The following is an 18,417-nucleotide window of genomic DNA, read 5'->3' on the forward strand; positions in this document are numbered from 1 at the left end:
CCGAGAGGGGCCGCTGTCCCCGAACAAAGTTGCTGGGCCTGCGGCGGCGGGGCCCCGGCCGCCCGCCCCGGAGAGAGCAGCCCCGGGCGCCCGCACGCGAGCGCGTCTCCCGAGGGCGCCCCCCCCCGCCCGGCCTCCCGCGCGGCTCTCCAACAAAGGGGCAGGCCCGCGGCGGCGGAGGAGGAGCCGCGGGGGCCGGCCGCTCGCGCACAAAGTTGTGGAGTCGCCTTTCCTCGGAGGAGGGGAGCGGGCAGCCGCGGGCCGCGGGCCGAGGAGGGGCCTCTGGCTCCCGCAGCCGCTGGGGCGGCGCGGCCGGCGGCGCCTCCTCCCCTCGGGGTCGCTGCTGCCGACGGGAAACTCGCCGGCGTCTGGCAAACTTGGTTGCCTGCGCGCCCGTTCCAGGTTTGCACTTGGACTGTTTTGTTTTTGTTTTTGGCGGAACTACCCGGGCAGGAAGATTGCACAAGTCGGGGGCGTTTTCCATCGGGTGTCCCCCCCCCCAATTTTTTTTTTCTTTTGGATTTGTCTGGTTTTCACATTTCCTTTTCCAAACACGTCGCCCCGCAGCGCTCAGGCTCGCGCAGCCCCCCGCGATCACGACGACCCCAACGCGCCGGGAGGAGCCCTCTGCCGGCTCGGGGCGCGGCGGCCGCGGCTGGGAGGCGGCTGGGAGGCGGCTGGGAGGCGGCGCGGGCCCGCGGGTCCCGGGAGCAGGTAAGCCCGTGCGGCGTGTCCGCCTGCGGAGGCCGGGGGATGTGGCCGCAGCGCCGGGGCAGCGCCGGGGCAGCGCCGGGGCAGCGCCGGGGCAGCGGGGACCACGGGCTTCCTGCGGCTGCGCCCCCGCGTCCTGGGCCCCTCCTGAGGGCTGGCTGTAAGAGGTCACCAACTTTCGCGTGCACTTTCCCCGGAGCCTGAGTCCAGCCCCCCTCGGCGGGAGAGGGAGTGCGGGGAGCGTGGGGAGAGCCCGGGCGAGGAGGTCCGCACACTCGACCTAGTAGGGAAGGACCCCAACTCCCCCAGCGGCTTCCGTGCGGCCGCCCGGCTCCCGCGGCTCCTCCCCCGCTGCTGGGAGGGAGGGTCGCGTCTCCGTGCCCCGCGCTGTGGTCTCCGAGAGGGGACGTGGCTTCCTAGGATGGCCAGTGGCACACGCCCCGGCCCGGGGGGGCGGGGCCCGAGGGGTCCGCCAGGAGAGGGTGGGAAGGGGGTGCCGTCCGCCGGGCAGGAAACGTGCTCGACCTCCGAGCCGCGGCAGCTGCCGAGGGTGGGGCTCCCGGGAGGGGCCGCAGGCGGCCAGTCGGTGCTTCGTCCCCGCGGTAGCCTCCTCTTTCCCGGACTCTTGGCATCACTTGCTGCACCAGGTAAGGTCATTTGTGTCGCCTTCGGGCCCCGGGTCCGAGGTTCTGATTGTCCAAGGCCACTTGCACAACCAAGGAAGCCCTCATTTTAGGCTGTGCAACTTTTAGAAGGCACGCCGTTACAGGAGAACCGCCCCCCCCCCCGCCCCGGATTACGAAAGGGGCTACTGTGCACGGTTGTTCCAAGGGAAGAAGACGTGCCCGACCTCCAAGAGACGCGGGACCCGCACTGTTTTGCTTCGAACTGGAGAGCCCCGGGGCTAACTTGGAGCTCTCCGCTGCGCGCTCTGGGCCGTCCCAGGAAGAGCGTCGTCGTTCCCAGCCTCCAGGTCGTCAGGGTCACCAGGGCCTCGCGGAGCAGTTCCCCCAGCCGCGCCCGGGCGGGGGGTCGGGGGGGGGTCGGAGGGGTGTTGGAGGGGGGGTCAGTGGCCGGGCTGCTGCTCCCGGAACGCACCGAAGTCGCGGTTCCCCGGTCCGGCCGGGGCCGGGTCTCGAGGCCTCGGCGACCCGGGCCGCAGCCGCTTGCACTCGTGTGTAAGTTGCACGGGCCGCAGGAAGCGGCGGGGGCCGGTGGGCGTGGGGGCCGCAGCCTGCGCGGGGCGCAGCGGGGCGGGCGCGAGCTGCAGGAATGCGAAGCTCGTGGGCGCTTGGGCTTCCGAGTACCGGGCGGCCCGGGCCGCGGTTTACGCGGAGTCATTCCCCGCCCCCTCTGCCCGAGTTTATGGGACTCAGGAGACCGCTCTTTAACTCTCCTTTGGGTGTTTACCTAAAATTTATTGCCCCTGTAAACAGTATTAATCACCGTGGTGCTAACCTTCCCTTGGAGCGTTTGCGAGAGGGAATGGCAGTCCTTGGCACCGGCGGTTTCTTGTCCTGTGCTTCCAGAAGGGCGGCAGATTCTTGGCCCCTTGGCTTCCCTCTCCACTATCTTCAGCATTCCTAGGTTTTGGTTTCTAGTTTAAATGCATGGATAGTGTCTGCCCTGGGACCCATACCGCATTTCCATCCTAATGACACATTGTTGAACGTACTTGTATTCTTAGGTGATCTGATTGCCAAATGGTTAATTTGGAAACATTAGCTTTACTTTTAAGGGCATCTCCCCACCCCACCCTTTGACCCCCAAGTTTATTGCCACACGCTGGTGGCTTCTGTTCCATATGACAGCCAGACGTGTTCTGAAGAAAGAGTTGCTGAATGTAGCAGAGTCGAATGCATTGGTTTCCGAGAGAAAGATCTGGCTAACTTTGCAAAACGTAATTTTGAGGCAACAGAAACCTAGAGTAGTGGTAACAGTAAATTACAAAAATTACAATTATATAGGGCTTAAAGCTTGTAAGGCAATATCTAAGGCAATACCATTTATTCTCAGTTTTTCACTCAGCTTTGTGTGGAAGATGGCCTCTCACACTCCAGAGAGGTGGTAGGTCTACACCTAGGCACATTGTTCTTTTTTTTTTTTTTAATTTTTATTTATTTATGATAGTCACAGAGACAGAGAGAGAGAGAGAGAGAGAGAGAGAGGCAGAGACACAGGCAGAGGGAGAAGCAGGCTCCATGCACCGGGAGCCCGACGTGGGATTCCATCCTGGGCCTCCAGGATCGTGCCCTGGGCCAAAGGCAGGCGCTAAACCGCTAAGCCACCCAGGGATCCCTGTTCTTGAGGAAACTTGGATTTTTGTCTCTGACAACCTATTATAAATAGCTGCAGCATTTAGTGATTTAGAAGGAGGTATCATTTTTTGTGTGTGCTCCTCAACCTAGGGTGGGTCCCCTGCCCATTCCTACCAACAAGTGGCAGTCAGTGGCTCTCTCTGTTCAAATGGCCTTTTGTGGGCAGCCCGGGTGTCTCAGCGGTTGAGCACCGCCTTCAGCCCAGGGTGTGATCCTAGAGACCTGGGATCAGGTCACATGTCAGACTCCCTGCATGGAGCCTGCTTTTCCCTCTTGCCTCTCTCTTTCTCATTCTCTCTTTCTCTCTCTCTGTCTCTAATAAAAAAAAAAATCTAAAAAAAAAAAAAAACCCAAAAACCAAAACACAACAAATGGCCTTCTGTGATTCTCCCTTTTCCCCATTCTTTCCTTGTCCTGTGATCCTCTTTCTGCTGTCTCTTTGCAGCATATATGGGATTTTGATTACCAGGAAGAGAAAATTTGAGAAATTATCTTACAGTGGCAAAATATAAAAAATTATATGGCAAATATTTATGTGCAAATGAAGTAAAGTCCTGTGTCAACAGTTTACTTTTCTTCTTTAAGGAATGGGAAAGGTCTTTGGCAATTGCTGAAGTGAAGACCTTTAGCTAAGACTAGTTATGAAGGAGAGGAGTGTCAGAAATATCTTTTAAAGGGAATAGTTAGTTGCTTTCCAGTAGAGAGAATTTTTGCTGGGCAAACCGGGTTTTTCATAATAAAATTTTATTTATATTCTTCTGAATAAAGCTTTAAAGTCTTGAATATATTAAAATACTCTTAATTCAGCAAATCTTTTACAGGTATGTACCCCGCAAAAGGAACTTAATCACATAATAATCCCTAAGGTCTTAACGGTAGTAGAACAATATTAAAAAAAGAGAAAAAGTTTTTTATCCTCAAAATTTGACAGACTGATGATCCAGTCCACATGGTCCTCTCAACAGGAGAGGAGATTCTTCCTAAAGCTTTAGTAGTCCACCAGTTTTCTTCTGCCTCAGACTGTTAAATACTTCAAATATTTTTTAAAGATAATTTTGAACTCTTTATTATTAAAACACACCCTTTTTTCGACTGGTCAGGAAAAAATATAATAATTGTCTTTTATATGTATTGATATAAAATAATATGGTATTTCCTTGAATGTTATATATAATTAAACATAATATATAAAATACAAATATTACATAAGTATGCCAAATGAAGCATATCATACAATAATAATACTACATGGTATGTCCTTGAATTAAGTGATTGAATTGCCTAATTGTAGCTAGCAGAGTTTACTCTTGTTTTGATATCTGTTGTAATATATGGATTAATGCCCATTATTTGCATGCAGATTAATATTTGGATGTGTTGACTATAGCTAAGTTGCTGAACCTCAGATTGAATTCTGATTCTGTCTGGGTTGTAGGGCCACTATGTTCCAGGAAGTATTAGGGCAATGCAGAACTCTCATCATTGACATTCTTAGAGAAAAGGTGGTTCTGCCGAGTAGAATCCTCAATTCTTTAAACTTTGAAGATGATCCTTTTTTTTTTAAAGATTTTATTTATTTATTACACACACACACACACACACACACACACACACAGGCAGAAAGAGAAGCAGGCTCCAAGCAGGGAGCCTTGGCATGGGACTCAATCCCAGGTCTCCAGGATCACGCCCTGGGCTGAAGGTGGCGCTAAACAGCTAAGCCACCGGGGCTGCCCTTGAAGATGATTCTAATTAATCACTAAAGATTAAAATTATTTTATTGCTGGGCACCTGGGTGGCTCAGTCGTTTTAAGTGTTGACTCTTGGTTTCTGCTCAGGTCATGATCTCAGGGTCATGATGTCAGGGTCTTCACATCGTCCCTGCCTGGAGTCCCATGTAGGGTTCTGAGCTCACTCCACAGGCAGCTTGAGATTCTTACCTCCTCTTTCTCTTTCCTCTTCTCTTCCTCCCTCTGCTCAGGTACTCTCTCTTTTTCAGAGAAATAAAATCTCTAAAATTATATTATTGGTAGGTTATACCTATACTCAGCAGAATTCATGTGATATACTTTCTAGAATAAAATCTGTGTCGATGGGTATAACGTGTAACTATCCAGATTTATATTGAATCCAGACCATTTTTGAGATCGGACCTATATATCCAACTGTCTTTTTTATTTTCTGCACTTATATAACTTGGAGGCACCTCAAACTCAGCAAGTCCAAACCACATTCATGATTTCTTCCGCCAGTGGCTTATCTGCCAGTGTTCCCCAGATCAGTGAATGACTCACCTTCTACTCAGTTGCCCAAACCAAAACTGGGCAGTCATTTTACTCCTTAGTATTCTGACCATCTCATATCCAGTCAGTTCCCAAATGCTATTGACCTTTTGTATTTGATATTTAAATATCCCACATATCTACCCATTTCTTTCCATGTATCCTTGTTTAGACCACAGTCATTTCCTGCCTGTAATATTATACTAGAAAGATGAGTAAACACCCATTCTCTGCATTCTCTTTGCATTTCCAACATTTGTTTGCTTTCTTTCTCTCTCTCTCTCTCTCTGCATGTATGTATATGAATAGAGAGATACTTTTACATAGATAGACAAGTATATGTTACGTTGTCCTGTTTGAACTTAAGTTGAAGTTATTGTCACACTTCATTGATTAAATATTTTGGGGCAGCCCCGGTGGCACAGCGGTTTAGCGCCGCCTGCAGCCCAGGGCATGATCCTGGAGACCCTGGATCGAGTCCCATGTCGGGCTCTCTGCATGGAGTCTGCTTCTCCTTCTGCCTGTGTGTCTGCCTCTCTCTCTCTCTCTCTGCATCTCTATAAATAAATAAATAAAAAATCTTAAAAAAAATATTTTGTCAAGCGTCTCCCATAATAAAAGATACCCACTTGCATAATGACAAAACCGTTAACCAGTACTAAAGAACTTCACTATTGATATAATAACATTGTTTGATAAATAGCCCCTATTTGCATTTTTCACATTATCCCCCAAATGTTTATTTTTGAAATTCTAAATTCAGTCAAGGATTACACTTGATTGTCATGTTTCTTTAGTCTTCTTCAACCTACAAAGTTACCCCCTTCTTCAGGTGTTTTTGTTTTTCACGATGTTGATAATATTGAGCAGTCCAGATAATTTATTTTGAAGATGATCTACAGTCTAGATTTGATTATGATAAGCTTCAGGAGGATACTATATGGACAGTATAGTATATTTCCCATTGTGTCACATGATGCCCCATTATTGGTCATCACTTGGTTAAAATTAGGAATTATTTTTCCTAAAATTCTGTTATGAAAAAATTTCAAAAATACAGAGGAATTGAAAGAAATTTTCATTCAACACCCATGTGTTCATGGCCTAGGACATTTTTTCCTTTAAATATTTTATTTATTTCTTTGACAGTGAGAGAGAGACAGAGTGCACAAGCTGGGAGGGTCTGAGGGAGACAGAGAAGCAGGCTCCTTGCCCAGCAAGGAGCCCAATGTGGGACTCAATCCCAGGACCCTGGGATTATGACCTGAACCAAAGGCAGACACTTAACTGAGCCACCCAGGTACCCCTGGCCTAGGAACTTGAATGAACATTTGCTCTATTTTGCCATAGTCTTTATGGCTCCTAACTCATCATTCTGGTCCTCCTACAAACCAGAATGATCTTTTCAGAAGGCAAATCTGGTCATGTTACTTCCCAGCTTAAAACCATCCATTGGATCCTCTCTTCCTCTTTAGAGAAAGATCAAAAGACTTGGCCTGGTCTTCAACACCCTGTCATTGGTTCTGTCTACCTACTTCACCAGATTTCTCTACTCTTGGCTGTTTTTTCTCTAAAGACAGTGGTTCAGCTTCTAGAATGCTCCATGATTCTTCCTGCATGTAATCCTTTCAACTTCTCTTCCCACCTTTTTTTTTTTTTTTTTTTTTGCCAATTAAATTTTTTTCATCATTGAAAGCTTGGCTCAAATGTCACTTCTTCAAGAAAAACTTTAATTGCCCAGGGCAGGTCAGATTCCTCTGCTGTATGCTCATATTACCCTGTGCTTCTCATTTGTACATTTGTAACATATCAGTATTATAATAAAATAATTCATTATATAATTAACAGCTTAGTGTCTATATGCTTCATTATGGCAGAGTCTTTTTTAGTCATATACCCATTGCCCAGATCAGTGCCTTATACATAGAAGGTGCTGAATAAATACCTGCTGAATGAATGGTTAGTATATTTAACTATATGATTATATATATTAAATAATATATATGTATACTTCCCCCCCCAAGTCAATATATTCCCTTTTCTCTTTAGGTATTGATGTCCAGCTGGACCATCATAGAAAATTGGAAGTCTTAAGAAGAGAATTTAATAGAGTCTTTGGATTAAATTGAAACTCCGCAAAGATGGCCAAGTATGGAGAACACGAGGCCAGACCTGATGATGGGCAGAATGAGTTCAGTGACATCATTAAGTCCAGATCTGGTAGGTCATGGAAGCTTAAGAAAATGATGGATTATTATGTATGAACTACTTAGAAGACATAAGTTTTTTGGCTTGTTTTTGCACTGTTCTTGTGAGACAAACTTTTGAGAAACACAGTTCTGACAAATGACTATTATATTGTAAAAGGTAATGTACTGTCTCTGAGTATCCTGTCTTAATTGCTAATCCATTTTGGTCTTGTTGTCTGTTGATGGGCACTGCTTGGTGAAACGCCTACCTGTAGTTGAATGCTTTTGCTCAGTGAAGCTGTGCCTTTCCACGCAGGCGTGAAGTTGAGCAGTTTTTTCTTGTTGGTCTCTTTTATGAAGTTGAAGGGATTGCATGCTCAAAATACAAAGTTGCAGTTTCTGGCCAGGTGGATTTTCATGAGTTTTTCTTCCATTACTGTATATCCTCACCCCTATCCTTTTTGGTGGCAGGGTTGGGTCAGCAGGTGTCCTACCTTTGCTGTCCTTTTTGAAACTTTTTGTGAGTGTTCTGAAGGTACAGTTTTCACAGTGTCACCTAAGACAGATTGATGGTTTTCATATGAACATTTAAATTGGAGACCTAAAGCTACCACTCCCTCCCTAAGTCTTTTATATAAGTGAGTGCTTTTTGACTCTGGCTGTACAAGTGAATCAACTGGGGAGTTTAAAAAAATAATACAGATGCACTGGCTGTACTCCAGACCTGTTGAATAATTTCTGTATTTTTTTTAAAAAACTTCAAATGTGATTTTGAGACAGGCTCTAAGGGGAGATATTTTTGAGTAGGCAGGGCCTTTCTGAGCTTTGGAAATTACATAGAACTCCACCCTGGGTGTGAACACTATACTTAAGTAACTTTCACAGTAACTTTGAGGTATAAAGTTACGTCCAGTGTCACTTTAAAAACGGAAAAGGAACTTAAACCCTCTGTTTGCTGTGTGAACCATCTTTATAGAATGTTAGGATTCTATTTCTTAATTATTTGAAATTGCAAAAATATGTACTGAAAATAAGCTATAAGTTAATAGAGATACACATTTTTAAAAAAGATTTTATTTATTTGAGAGAGAGAGAGAGGGAGTGAGACCACAGAGGGAGAGGGAGAAGGAGAAGCAGACTCCCCCGCTGAGCAGGGAGTCCAATGCTGGGCTCAATGTGGGGTCTGGATCCAGGACCCTGGGATCATGACCTGAGCCGAAGACAGACACTTAACTGACTGAGCCACCCAGGTGCCCCTAGAGATACACATGTAAGATATACTTTTCCCTCCATGATACTGGTATTTGTTGATTGGTAAAGATTTTGGTTATTACAGTCTTGGCTCTAAATATGTAGCTTCTATTGTGTAACTTTAAAGATCTTTTCAGGGCACAGCTTAATATCCTGTGTTAAAGTTCACTCTTAGGATGTTTTGTTCCTCTAAATTTTTTTTTTGTTCAAGTGTTTTAGTAGTGTATATATGTATATATAACAAAGAGGAAAATAAAAGACACAACATACCCATGCTTGTCATGTTTTATAAATTGTGAGGTGGAATATTCTTGGATAGTTTTCTGAGACCATGTCCGTAACAGTAAGACCTTTGGTATTTATAACTATGTATTTTAGCCATGTTCATAGAAAGGTTATTATATAAGTTTGAAAATATTGGGTTTATATGATGAGTACACATAACTTCTAAACTCTTTTTTAAATATTATCATTTAAAAAGACAATTCTCATATATTTTTGGGGGACAGTGGGGCAGAACTTATCACATGGTTTTGTCATATACATACCAATTGGCTCAATAACTCTATTTTTAGAGTTTTCCCCGAGGGAATGCACAGACATGTACAAGCAAGTTGATCACATTATATTTATAACAAATAAATAAATAAATAAAACACCATAAAAACCCAGAATTAAAGATTGGTTAAGCCATTATTTCACAAAGTATTTATGAAGGAGCACAAGTTCTGACGTATAATTCAAAAAAGGATGTTGTGGGCCAATTACTTTAGGAAATAGCTGGTTAACGTACTCTGTTCCTTTAATGTAGGGCAACTGAACAGATCATATAGAATCTCAGTGGAGCTGTTTAAATTAGGGTGTATCCATGAAGTAGAAGATTGTACATTCACAAAAATGTTATGGATGTGTAGAGTAATACATTCTTGGTATTGTTAAGTAAAATATATGTACAATATGAAGTCTTCTAGATGGGAGATATTTTTTCAAGAAGATTTAACAGAGCATACGCTAAAATATTAATAGTGCTCATCTTGGCATTGTGGCATTATTATTTTTCTCTTTTTCGCTCATACTTATTTTCTAAAGTTCTTTAATGAGCCTGTATTACTTGGTCTTTATAATTTTAAGGGCTCTCAAATTGCTTAGAGTGTTTTAATGCCAAGGTTATGACTGTTACCTTGGACACACCTACTTCGAAACACATTGAAAAGCTAGCTGTTGCATAGCTGAGATACGAATCACATTCTTTTGGCTGGATTATGTTGCAAAAACCGGTAGATAAACTTGGATTTGAATGGGCCTATTAGTCCCAGTCTTGTTTTCTGGGAGGTACTTTTTTGATTCTTTTAAGGCGAATATTAGCATCCAATGGTCAGGTCTCATAGTGCTCTAAAATTTACATATTGAAAAAGGAGTTTCAGTTTATCTTACAGTCAAGGCATCATCTACATACAGAGATCCTCCTTGGATGTGTTCTATGCTGAATTTGTTGCCTTTTCAGCTTTTTAAAGGAATATTTTCCCATAGGAAAATTTTAATTCTTACCTGTTCTTCTGGGTTTCTTCCTTTTGGAGGACTGGATGTGGAGTAGGGGTAGAGTTTGGGTGGGAAAAAAACTGTTAAGAATATATTAATAAACTTAATCTCTTGGTTTATGAAAATTCTTCTCTTTCCTCTCCAAACCTTGAGTTTGGACAGTCTAAAAGCCTGGCATAATAGAAATGTTTGTGCATTTAAGTTATTAGGATTCTTTATATTGCCCTTATTCAGTATTAATTTGTTTTAGGCTCTGTGTGAGGTTTAAAATTTTTTTCAAATCATCTGCACCATCTGAACAGATGGATGAAATCATCAGGGGTAGGTGATAAAGTAGTGTCATGAATGTAAAAAAACGGACATTTCTTTATGGTTGTAGTACTTTTGTCTAGGATTTGAGTGAATTTCAGAAAAGAACTTGAAAGGATATGACCTTTAATGGTTAGGGGTTGGGTTGGGTAAAAATAGACCTTTCTGTCCCTAACTGAAAGTCACATAAGTTCATTGTCAGTGACTGCATCTCTGATGGCCTGAATTAGTGGGCTTCAGAAGGCTTAACAAGTTAGTAAATATTTTGAGAGAGTGGGCCAAGAATTAGAGGTTTGTTTTTCTTTTTTTTTTTTTTTTCTTTAATGAAATATATAGCCGGTAGAGTCTGTGATGTGTAAGCTTCTGCTTGGGACATTTTTTTTTTTTTTTTTTTTTAAGATTTTATTTGTTTATTTGAGAGAGAGAGAGAGACAGTGCTTGGAGTGCTTGCATGAGCAGGGGGAGGGGCAGAGGAAGAAGCGGACTTCTGCTGAACAGGGAGCCAGATGCAGGGCTCAATCCCAGGACCCTGAGATCATGACCTGAGCTGAAGGCAGACGCTTAACTGGCTGAGCTACCCAGGTGCCCCTGCATGGGACATTTTAAACATAAAATAATAAAATAGTTTGAGATGCATATAAAGTCCAAGAATATTCTCATTGCTATTTCATTCTTACAGTAGCTAACACACTTTAAAGCCAGTGATGTAGAATTCATCATCCTTTTCTGTCCTCAGTGCTGTTGTAATTTTCTTAGCACAGAGCTCCCTAACAAGGGTTGACCTCAGGGCTGAAGGCAGTGTGTCAGCTAGCTACATGTGAGGATTTTGAGAGTTTGGTGTTTGGAATCAGTAGACTCTGAGATTGGAGAGGGCCGTTTGTTCAATGAATTCGGTGAGCCACATGCTGTTGTATGATTCAGTATGCTCTTTAAAAGGCCTTGGGTAGGAAGCCTGAGTGTAACAAATTTTATCTTTTCCTCCTTAATATTTTCTCTTTTTGCCTAATATCAATGTCTAATGATTGAAGGAGCCTCTCAGAGGCCATATAACCTGGCCCTGCCTGTGGAGTGGTTCCCCAGGCTCTGCTTTCACATGTCTAATGATGGGATCACGTTGGTGATGATGATGATGATAATTCTAGCAGTTTACATTTATTGAACATAGACTGTGTGCACATAGACTGCTATGAGTTTAATCCTAACAACCACTATTTTATAGATGACAGAAATGAATCATGTAGAAGTAATTTGACACATTAGCCTGCTTCCTATTTCTCCAAAGGCCAGGGGCCTCTACACATCCCTCTTTTCCTTATCTTTGCCTGCTAGCCTCCTTCTTGTCATTTAGATCTAGGCTTAAATGTCATCACTGAAAGGTCTTCCCTGCTGACTTTAGAAAGTAGATCTCCCAGTCACTCCTGACTATATCACTGTATTTAAGTTCCCTATATGTTTTTATTGCTATCTGGCATTTTTCTGTGTGTGTGTGTGTGTGTGTGTGTGTGTGTTAATATCCTTCCCACTAGAATTTAATTCCACAGGAGCAGGAACTGATACATCCCTTGCATCATGCCTGGGGCCTACCTCATAGTAGGTGAGCAATGTATGCTTATTCATTGAGAAAGGCTGCAGAGCTGGAAAGTGCCAGAGCTAGAATTAGAACTCAGGTGCTCTGACTCTAGAAACTCTGCATTTGACCTCTACATATTGCCAAGTCTCCTAATTTACAAGGTAGTTTATTCCATTGCTGCAGGATGATTCTTCATTTGTGCCTGAATCTATCGCTTATACATTTTGCACAGTATTAATTCAGCTTATACATCCCTCTGCCTCTTTTCTCCTATCCAACAAGGTTGGAACCCTGGGCTGTGAGGTGGAGCTTCTCTGGGCTTCTGCCAAAGGAAGGCCAATTGTAGGAGATACAGCCTGCTGCTCCCAGACTTGTCCTGGCCTTTCTTGGCTCCTGTCTCTGTCCCTTTTTCTAAGAGTGAGCAAAGGGGAAAATACCAAAGGACAGGCAGTCTTCTGGTTGGAAGGCAGAAAATTTGGTAATTTGTTTCTGACGTGAATTCCCTGTTCTTTTTGCCTCCTGCTGCTGGAGGCTTTTCACTGGCTGGTGAAAAAAAGGTAGTGGATTTCAGATGCACTGCGATTTGGCTCAGTTTAAGCCCTGGTTTGATGTCCAGATGGATATCTCTGGGATTGAAAGAGTTGGTAGAGGTAGGGAGAGGGGAGGGAAGAAAAGAGAAACCAGTGAAATAAAAAAAAATGAATTATTTAATATGGAATATTATACTGGTTACATTTATAGCAGGTCTCCTGAAAATACGCTGTGTTTGCAATAAAGTGAGCTTTCCTAACAAGATTCAGTTTTATAAAAATTATGAGGAAGATTACTGTATTTGTTTATCATTCAGTGGCCTTTCTTTAGGAAGGACGCTGGTTATGTTGCGTTTAGGGAGTCCTTGATCTACTTTCTCTTTCATTTAGAGAAATACCTGTGAGGGGATTTTTCTAAATAGCTTAAAAGACTGAAAAATTGTCTTTTACAATTTTACCCCCCAGCTTTACTTGGCTGGAATACCTGTTCTTTGGAGGGAGCTCTTTGAGTAGGTTTGTTTTTTTCCATGAGCCCTGGGGATTTGTGGTGAGGGATGGTAACCTCGATGGAAATCCAACTCTGACAGAGCAGAACAGCTATTCTCATAACGCGTGTAAAAATATTCTCCGTGTTATCGCCTCATTATGCTGAAGTAGTGTGATTGTGGAACAGTTTTCAGTATTAATGCAATTCTTGTGACCTATTACTGTGGTTGTAGAAGCTTTGGAGGTGATCCATTCCCAATCAGGAAGCATGAATTGCTGAGAATGTTGTAAGCAATGGAAGTACATTAATTATATGGACAGAATGGAAAACTCAATTTTATTGAACCTTACTTGAGGCCAGAAGTTTGAACTAGATGCTGATATGATGGTTTTCTGGGAACAAGAGAACATGCACGATCATTGCAGCAGTTGTAAATATTAGTTAAAATTTAATTGTGAAAGGATACTCAGGTGGTTTCAGATAGATTGGCAAGACTGTTTTTCCCTAAAGCTGTGTGTGGAGGCAGAGATATTTACTATATTACTATTTTTATTTTTTTTGGAATGCCTCAGCTGTTTAAAAATAAATCTACTCAATTCAGTATTTGAAATGTGACTCATTGTGAGATTTTTTAAATATATATTTACTCTTGAAATGGTGGCTTGGGGACTGAGAAGTCTAAGCCAGGTCTAGCTCTTTCACTTTTGTTTCCTCTGCCCTTGGATTTACATAGGTCAACTATAGGAGGCAGGTAGTTTTGAGCTTCTAGGTAGCTTTTTTACTGGGGCCATTGAACAGCCACTTATCTAAGGTTTATTTAAATCCTGTGGGTCTTCTCCATCAGAAGCTTGTACTCCTGGCCTGGTTAAGAAGGAGATTTTTTTTTTTTTTTGTGCCTGCTCATGGGGCACCTGAGATTAAGGTTTGGGGTTGGTACAGTCTCACATTGGTTTTGAGAACTTTGTTTCTTTAAAAATAAACCAGTTCTATCACAGCTGTTGAACTCGAAGTATAAAGCAGTAGAATAATATTTCATAGGTGAATATTTTCAAATGAATTTTTTGATGGTGGGGCTGGGGGCTGGGAGGCTGGGTGGTTAATTATTATGATTTCTGCCCAGTTCAGTAATTTTAGCATTTAATTATGTAACAAAAATTGTTTTTCAAGGAGCAGAAAAAGCACATAATAACATTTTTTATGTATCAGAGAAACCCAATTACAAATTGACTTTGTGGGATGCCTGGTGGCTCAGCGGTTGAGCGTCTGCCTTTGGCTCAGAGTGTGATCCCAGGATCGGGATCCTTACAAGGAGTCTGCTTCTCCCTCTGCCTGTGTCTCTGCCTCTCTCTCTATGTCTCTCATGAAAAAATAAATAGATCTTTAAAAAAATTGACTTTGTGGGGCACCTGGGTGGCTCATGGTTGAGTGACTGCCTTTGGCCCAAGTCATGATCCCCACGTTCTGGGATCAAGTCCTGCATCAGGCTCCCCACAGGGAGTCTGCTTCTCCCTCTACCTATGTCTCTGCCTTTCTCTCTGTGTCTCTCATGAATAAATAAATAAAATCTTAAAAAAAAATTGACTTTGTCTCTAAAGTGGTACAACTTTGAAATAAATACATCTGCTATAGTTTAAAAGGTATTATCTATTTAGATATTATTTTTTAGTCTCACAGTTTTAATATTGAGAATTTCTTTCATTTTGGTATGTGATATATATAATATATACTGGGGGATGGGGATAGCATTTTGAGGTTGATCCTCACTTATTAGTTCTCTTGCTCTTCATGAGCTGAGTCATGTTATTTAACATTAATTCAGGGGGATCCATGGGTGGCTTAGCGGTTTAGCACCTGCCTTCAGCCCAGGGCGTGATCCTGGAGACCCGGGAGTCCTGCGTTGGGCTCCCTGCATGGAGCCTGCTTCTCCCTCTGCCTATGTCTCTGCCTCTCTCTTGTCTCTCTCATGAATAAATAAATAAAATCTTAAAAAACCCATTAATTCAATAATTACCTAGATGTATATGTATGTTTTTATTTTGAAAGTTGGGTTTTGGACTCATCCCATGTGGTATTGTTAACTCATGCTGCACATCAAAACCGCCCTTGTGGATTCTAATTCAGCCGTGTGGGGTAGGATCCAGGCATCCCCATTGCTTTATGGAGAAAGAAGGCAGGTTTGCTAAAGTGAAAACTGCATTTCAGAAGAGTGAGGAGAGCTGGAGTCAAATGTTGAAGATTATTTCTACTTATAAACACTTCCCTTTGAACATTTTCTTTTTTTTCTTTTTTAAATTTTTATTTATTTATGATAGTCACAGAGAGAGAGAGAGAGAGACAGAGGCAGAGACATAGGCAGAGGGAGAAGCAGGCTCCATGCACCGGGAGCCCGACGTGGGATTCGATCCCGGGTCTCCAGGATCACGCCCTGGGCCAAAGGCAGGCGCCAAACCCCTGAGCCACTCAGGGATCCCCCTTTGAACATTTTAAAAGGATAATGGATTCTTCGTATTGGACAATTTTTCTTTTGCCTTGTATCTTGAAGATTGTGTTGAGCAAAGGTAGAACCATGGAGAGTGGGCCAGGAGAATGATGAAATTTGGTGCATTTCTTAGCATGGCCCCTTACACTAGATCATACCAAAATATTCAGCAGCAAATTATTTCTTCATTGAGGAACTTGGTCTTCAACTCAGTGTAATTAACTGCTTCCTGCTAGAAGTCACATCCTGAAGTGTTACATGGAGTCCTCTGATTAATTCATTGTAAAAATTTATTGTGTATATTTTTGGGGCATCTGGGTGGCTCAGTTGGTTAAGGGTCTGCCTTCACCTCGGGTTGTGATCCTGGGGTCATGATCTGGGGGTCCGTGACTGACCCGCTGGTTTGGTTCCCTGCTCAGTGTGGTGTCTGCTTCTCCTTCTGCCCTGGTGTGGTCCACCTGTGCCTCGCCCACACATGCTCTCTCTCTCTCAAATAAATAAATAAATAAATAAATAAATAAATAAATAAATAAATAAATAAAATCTTTTTTAAAAACTTATTGTGCACATTTTCTAAGAAGTTATTTCTAAGACAGATATGTTTTTGACTCATGTTGGGGAAAAAAATTCTCATGTCCAATCTTGTATGCTAGTTTTTCTTTTCTTTCTTTCTTTTTTTTAGTTATAATTTATTGATACAGTGGAATAATTTGAGATAAAAAATCACCAGGTATTTTTTTAATCAATATAGGGGGATTTCTAAGATGTGATATAAAGTAGGAAACATAACATTTTGCTAGTTTTCTTATGTTCTTCAAGATTAGAGACAATATTACTTATATATTTCCTTCCCTGTTTTGTCATTTTAAATAGGTGACATCCATTACTTATATTTAATATAACTAGACTTCCTTTTGATACAAAGTAATTTGCCTATCATTTTTAAATGAGTGCATTTTAAAATATGAATAATTGTTTTTATGTCAAAGATGATATAGGAGTTAAGTGGCTTTTGGCCACTATGGCAAGTTCCTTGAGGATCTGTAAACATACCCCAGAGGTCTTACGATGTCCTTCTATTCATTTAACTAAACCAAGCCAAACACTAAACTTTTACTCTTAAAGTCCTTGAGTTATTCGCAGTAGTGTTTATGAGCTCTAATCTTTAACTTCTTTGAAGATATAGGAAGGGATTTTCATTTCTTCATTGATTAAACAAGTTTCAGAGTAGATCAAAATATGTAATTGTTCTTACATATGCCACTATGTAGAATTTAAGGTCATGTATCAGAATTTAATGGGACTTGTTCCTGAGACATTTTTAAGATCGAGGCTTAAAAAGGGAGCATCTGGGGAGGCTTGAGCTGGATGACAATTTATATTTGAACAGAGACTTTTGTGTAGCGTTTGGCCATGTGGGAAGTATTGGGGAAGTTTCAATGAACTACTTAGGAGGGATCCTCTTCAGAGTTATTTGAAACAAACAGACCACAAAATAAAACCAACAGAATCTACCCCAAACATACATACTTAAACACAGCATTTGGTTCTGAGTTGTAAACAATCCATTTTCCAAAGTGAATTGTTGTATTGCCAGTTTAAAGATACTGTCTTTTTAAAATTGAGATAAAATTGACATTCTATTAGTTTCAAATGTAATACAGCGATTTGATATTTGCATTTATTTTGAAATGATCACCACAATGAGTCTAGTTAACATTCATTACCATGTATAGTCACCTTTTTTTCTTGCAATGAGAACTTTTAAGATCTTTTCTCTTAGCAGCTTTCAAATATGCAATACAGTATTATTAACTGTAGTCACCATGCTGTACATTACATCCGCATGACTTATTTATTTGATAATTGGAAGTTCATACCTTTTGACTCCCTTCATGTATTTCTCCTATTACCCCACCCACCCCTGCCTCCAGCAACCACCAATCTGTTATGGGTGTCTTTGAGCTTTCTGGTTGTGGTGGTGGTTCACATTACATGTAGAAGAGGGATCCTAGGGCATTTGTCTTGTTTTGGCTTATTTCACTTAGCATAATGCCCTTTATGAAGGTGCATCCATGTTTTTGCAAATGGTGAGATTTCCTTCTTTTTTTATGGCAGTAAAAAATAATAATAATTGTCCTATATACACATCACATTTTTTTGAGGGGTGGGGGTCCATGCATCCCTTGGTGAATATACAGGTTGTTCCTACATCTTGGCTATTGTAGATAATGTTGCAATGAACTTAGGGCTTTATATATCTTTTCGAGATAATGTTCTTGTCTTCTTTGGATAAATACACAGAAGTGGAATTGCTGGATCTTATGGTTGTTCTGTATTTAGTTCTATTTTTGAGAAATCTTCGTATTGTTTTCTGTAGTGGGTGTACCAGTTTATACTCCTACCAGTAGTGCACCAGGATTTTCTTTTTTTCCACTTCCTTGCCAACATTTTTTTCCTGTCTTTTTGATGATAACTGTTCTAAGAGGTATTAGGTGATATCACATTGTGGTTTTGATTTGCATTTCCCTGATGATTAATGATGTTAAGCACCTTTTCGTCTATGTGTTGGCCATATATTTGTCTTTTGAAAAATACCTATTTAGATCCTGTGCCCATTTTTATTTTATTTTTTAAAGTTTTAATTTATTTATTCATGAGACACACACACACACACACACACACACACACAGAGAGAGAGAGAGAGAGAGAGAGCGAGAGAGAGAGGCAGAGACCCAGGCAGAGGAAGAAGCAG

General features: G+C 42.0%; 1 protein-coding gene across 5 annotated transcripts in view; it reads left to right on the forward strand.

Annotated features, from left to right (window-relative positions):
- The first annotated feature begins 266 nt into the window (after positions 1–266).
- The window catches only part of UTRN (utrophin), a 497,383-nt gene continuing 479,232 nt past the window's right edge, over positions 267–18,417 (forward strand). For 2 of the 5 annotated variants that reach the window (XM_025422487.3, XM_025422483.3), the window contains exons 1-2: positions 574–714; positions 7,358–7,528. In XM_025422487.3, coding sequence (XP_025278272.1) covers positions 7,450–7,528 — 79 coding nt within the window. In that variant the 5' untranslated portion in view covers positions 574–714; positions 7,358–7,449. Of the gene's footprint in view, positions 403–573; positions 715–1,219; positions 1,359–1,432; positions 1,685–7,357; positions 7,529–18,417 lie in introns of those variants that run through there. The other 3 variants (XM_049113409.1, XM_025422484.3, XM_035701073.2) reach the window with 3 other exon arrangements.

Source organism: Canis lupus, chromosome 1 (genome assembly GCF_003254725.2).
Source record: "Canis lupus dingo isolate Sandy chromosome 1, ASM325472v2, whole genome shotgun sequence".
NCBI lineage: Eukaryota > Metazoa > Chordata > Mammalia > Carnivora > Canidae > Canis > Canis lupus.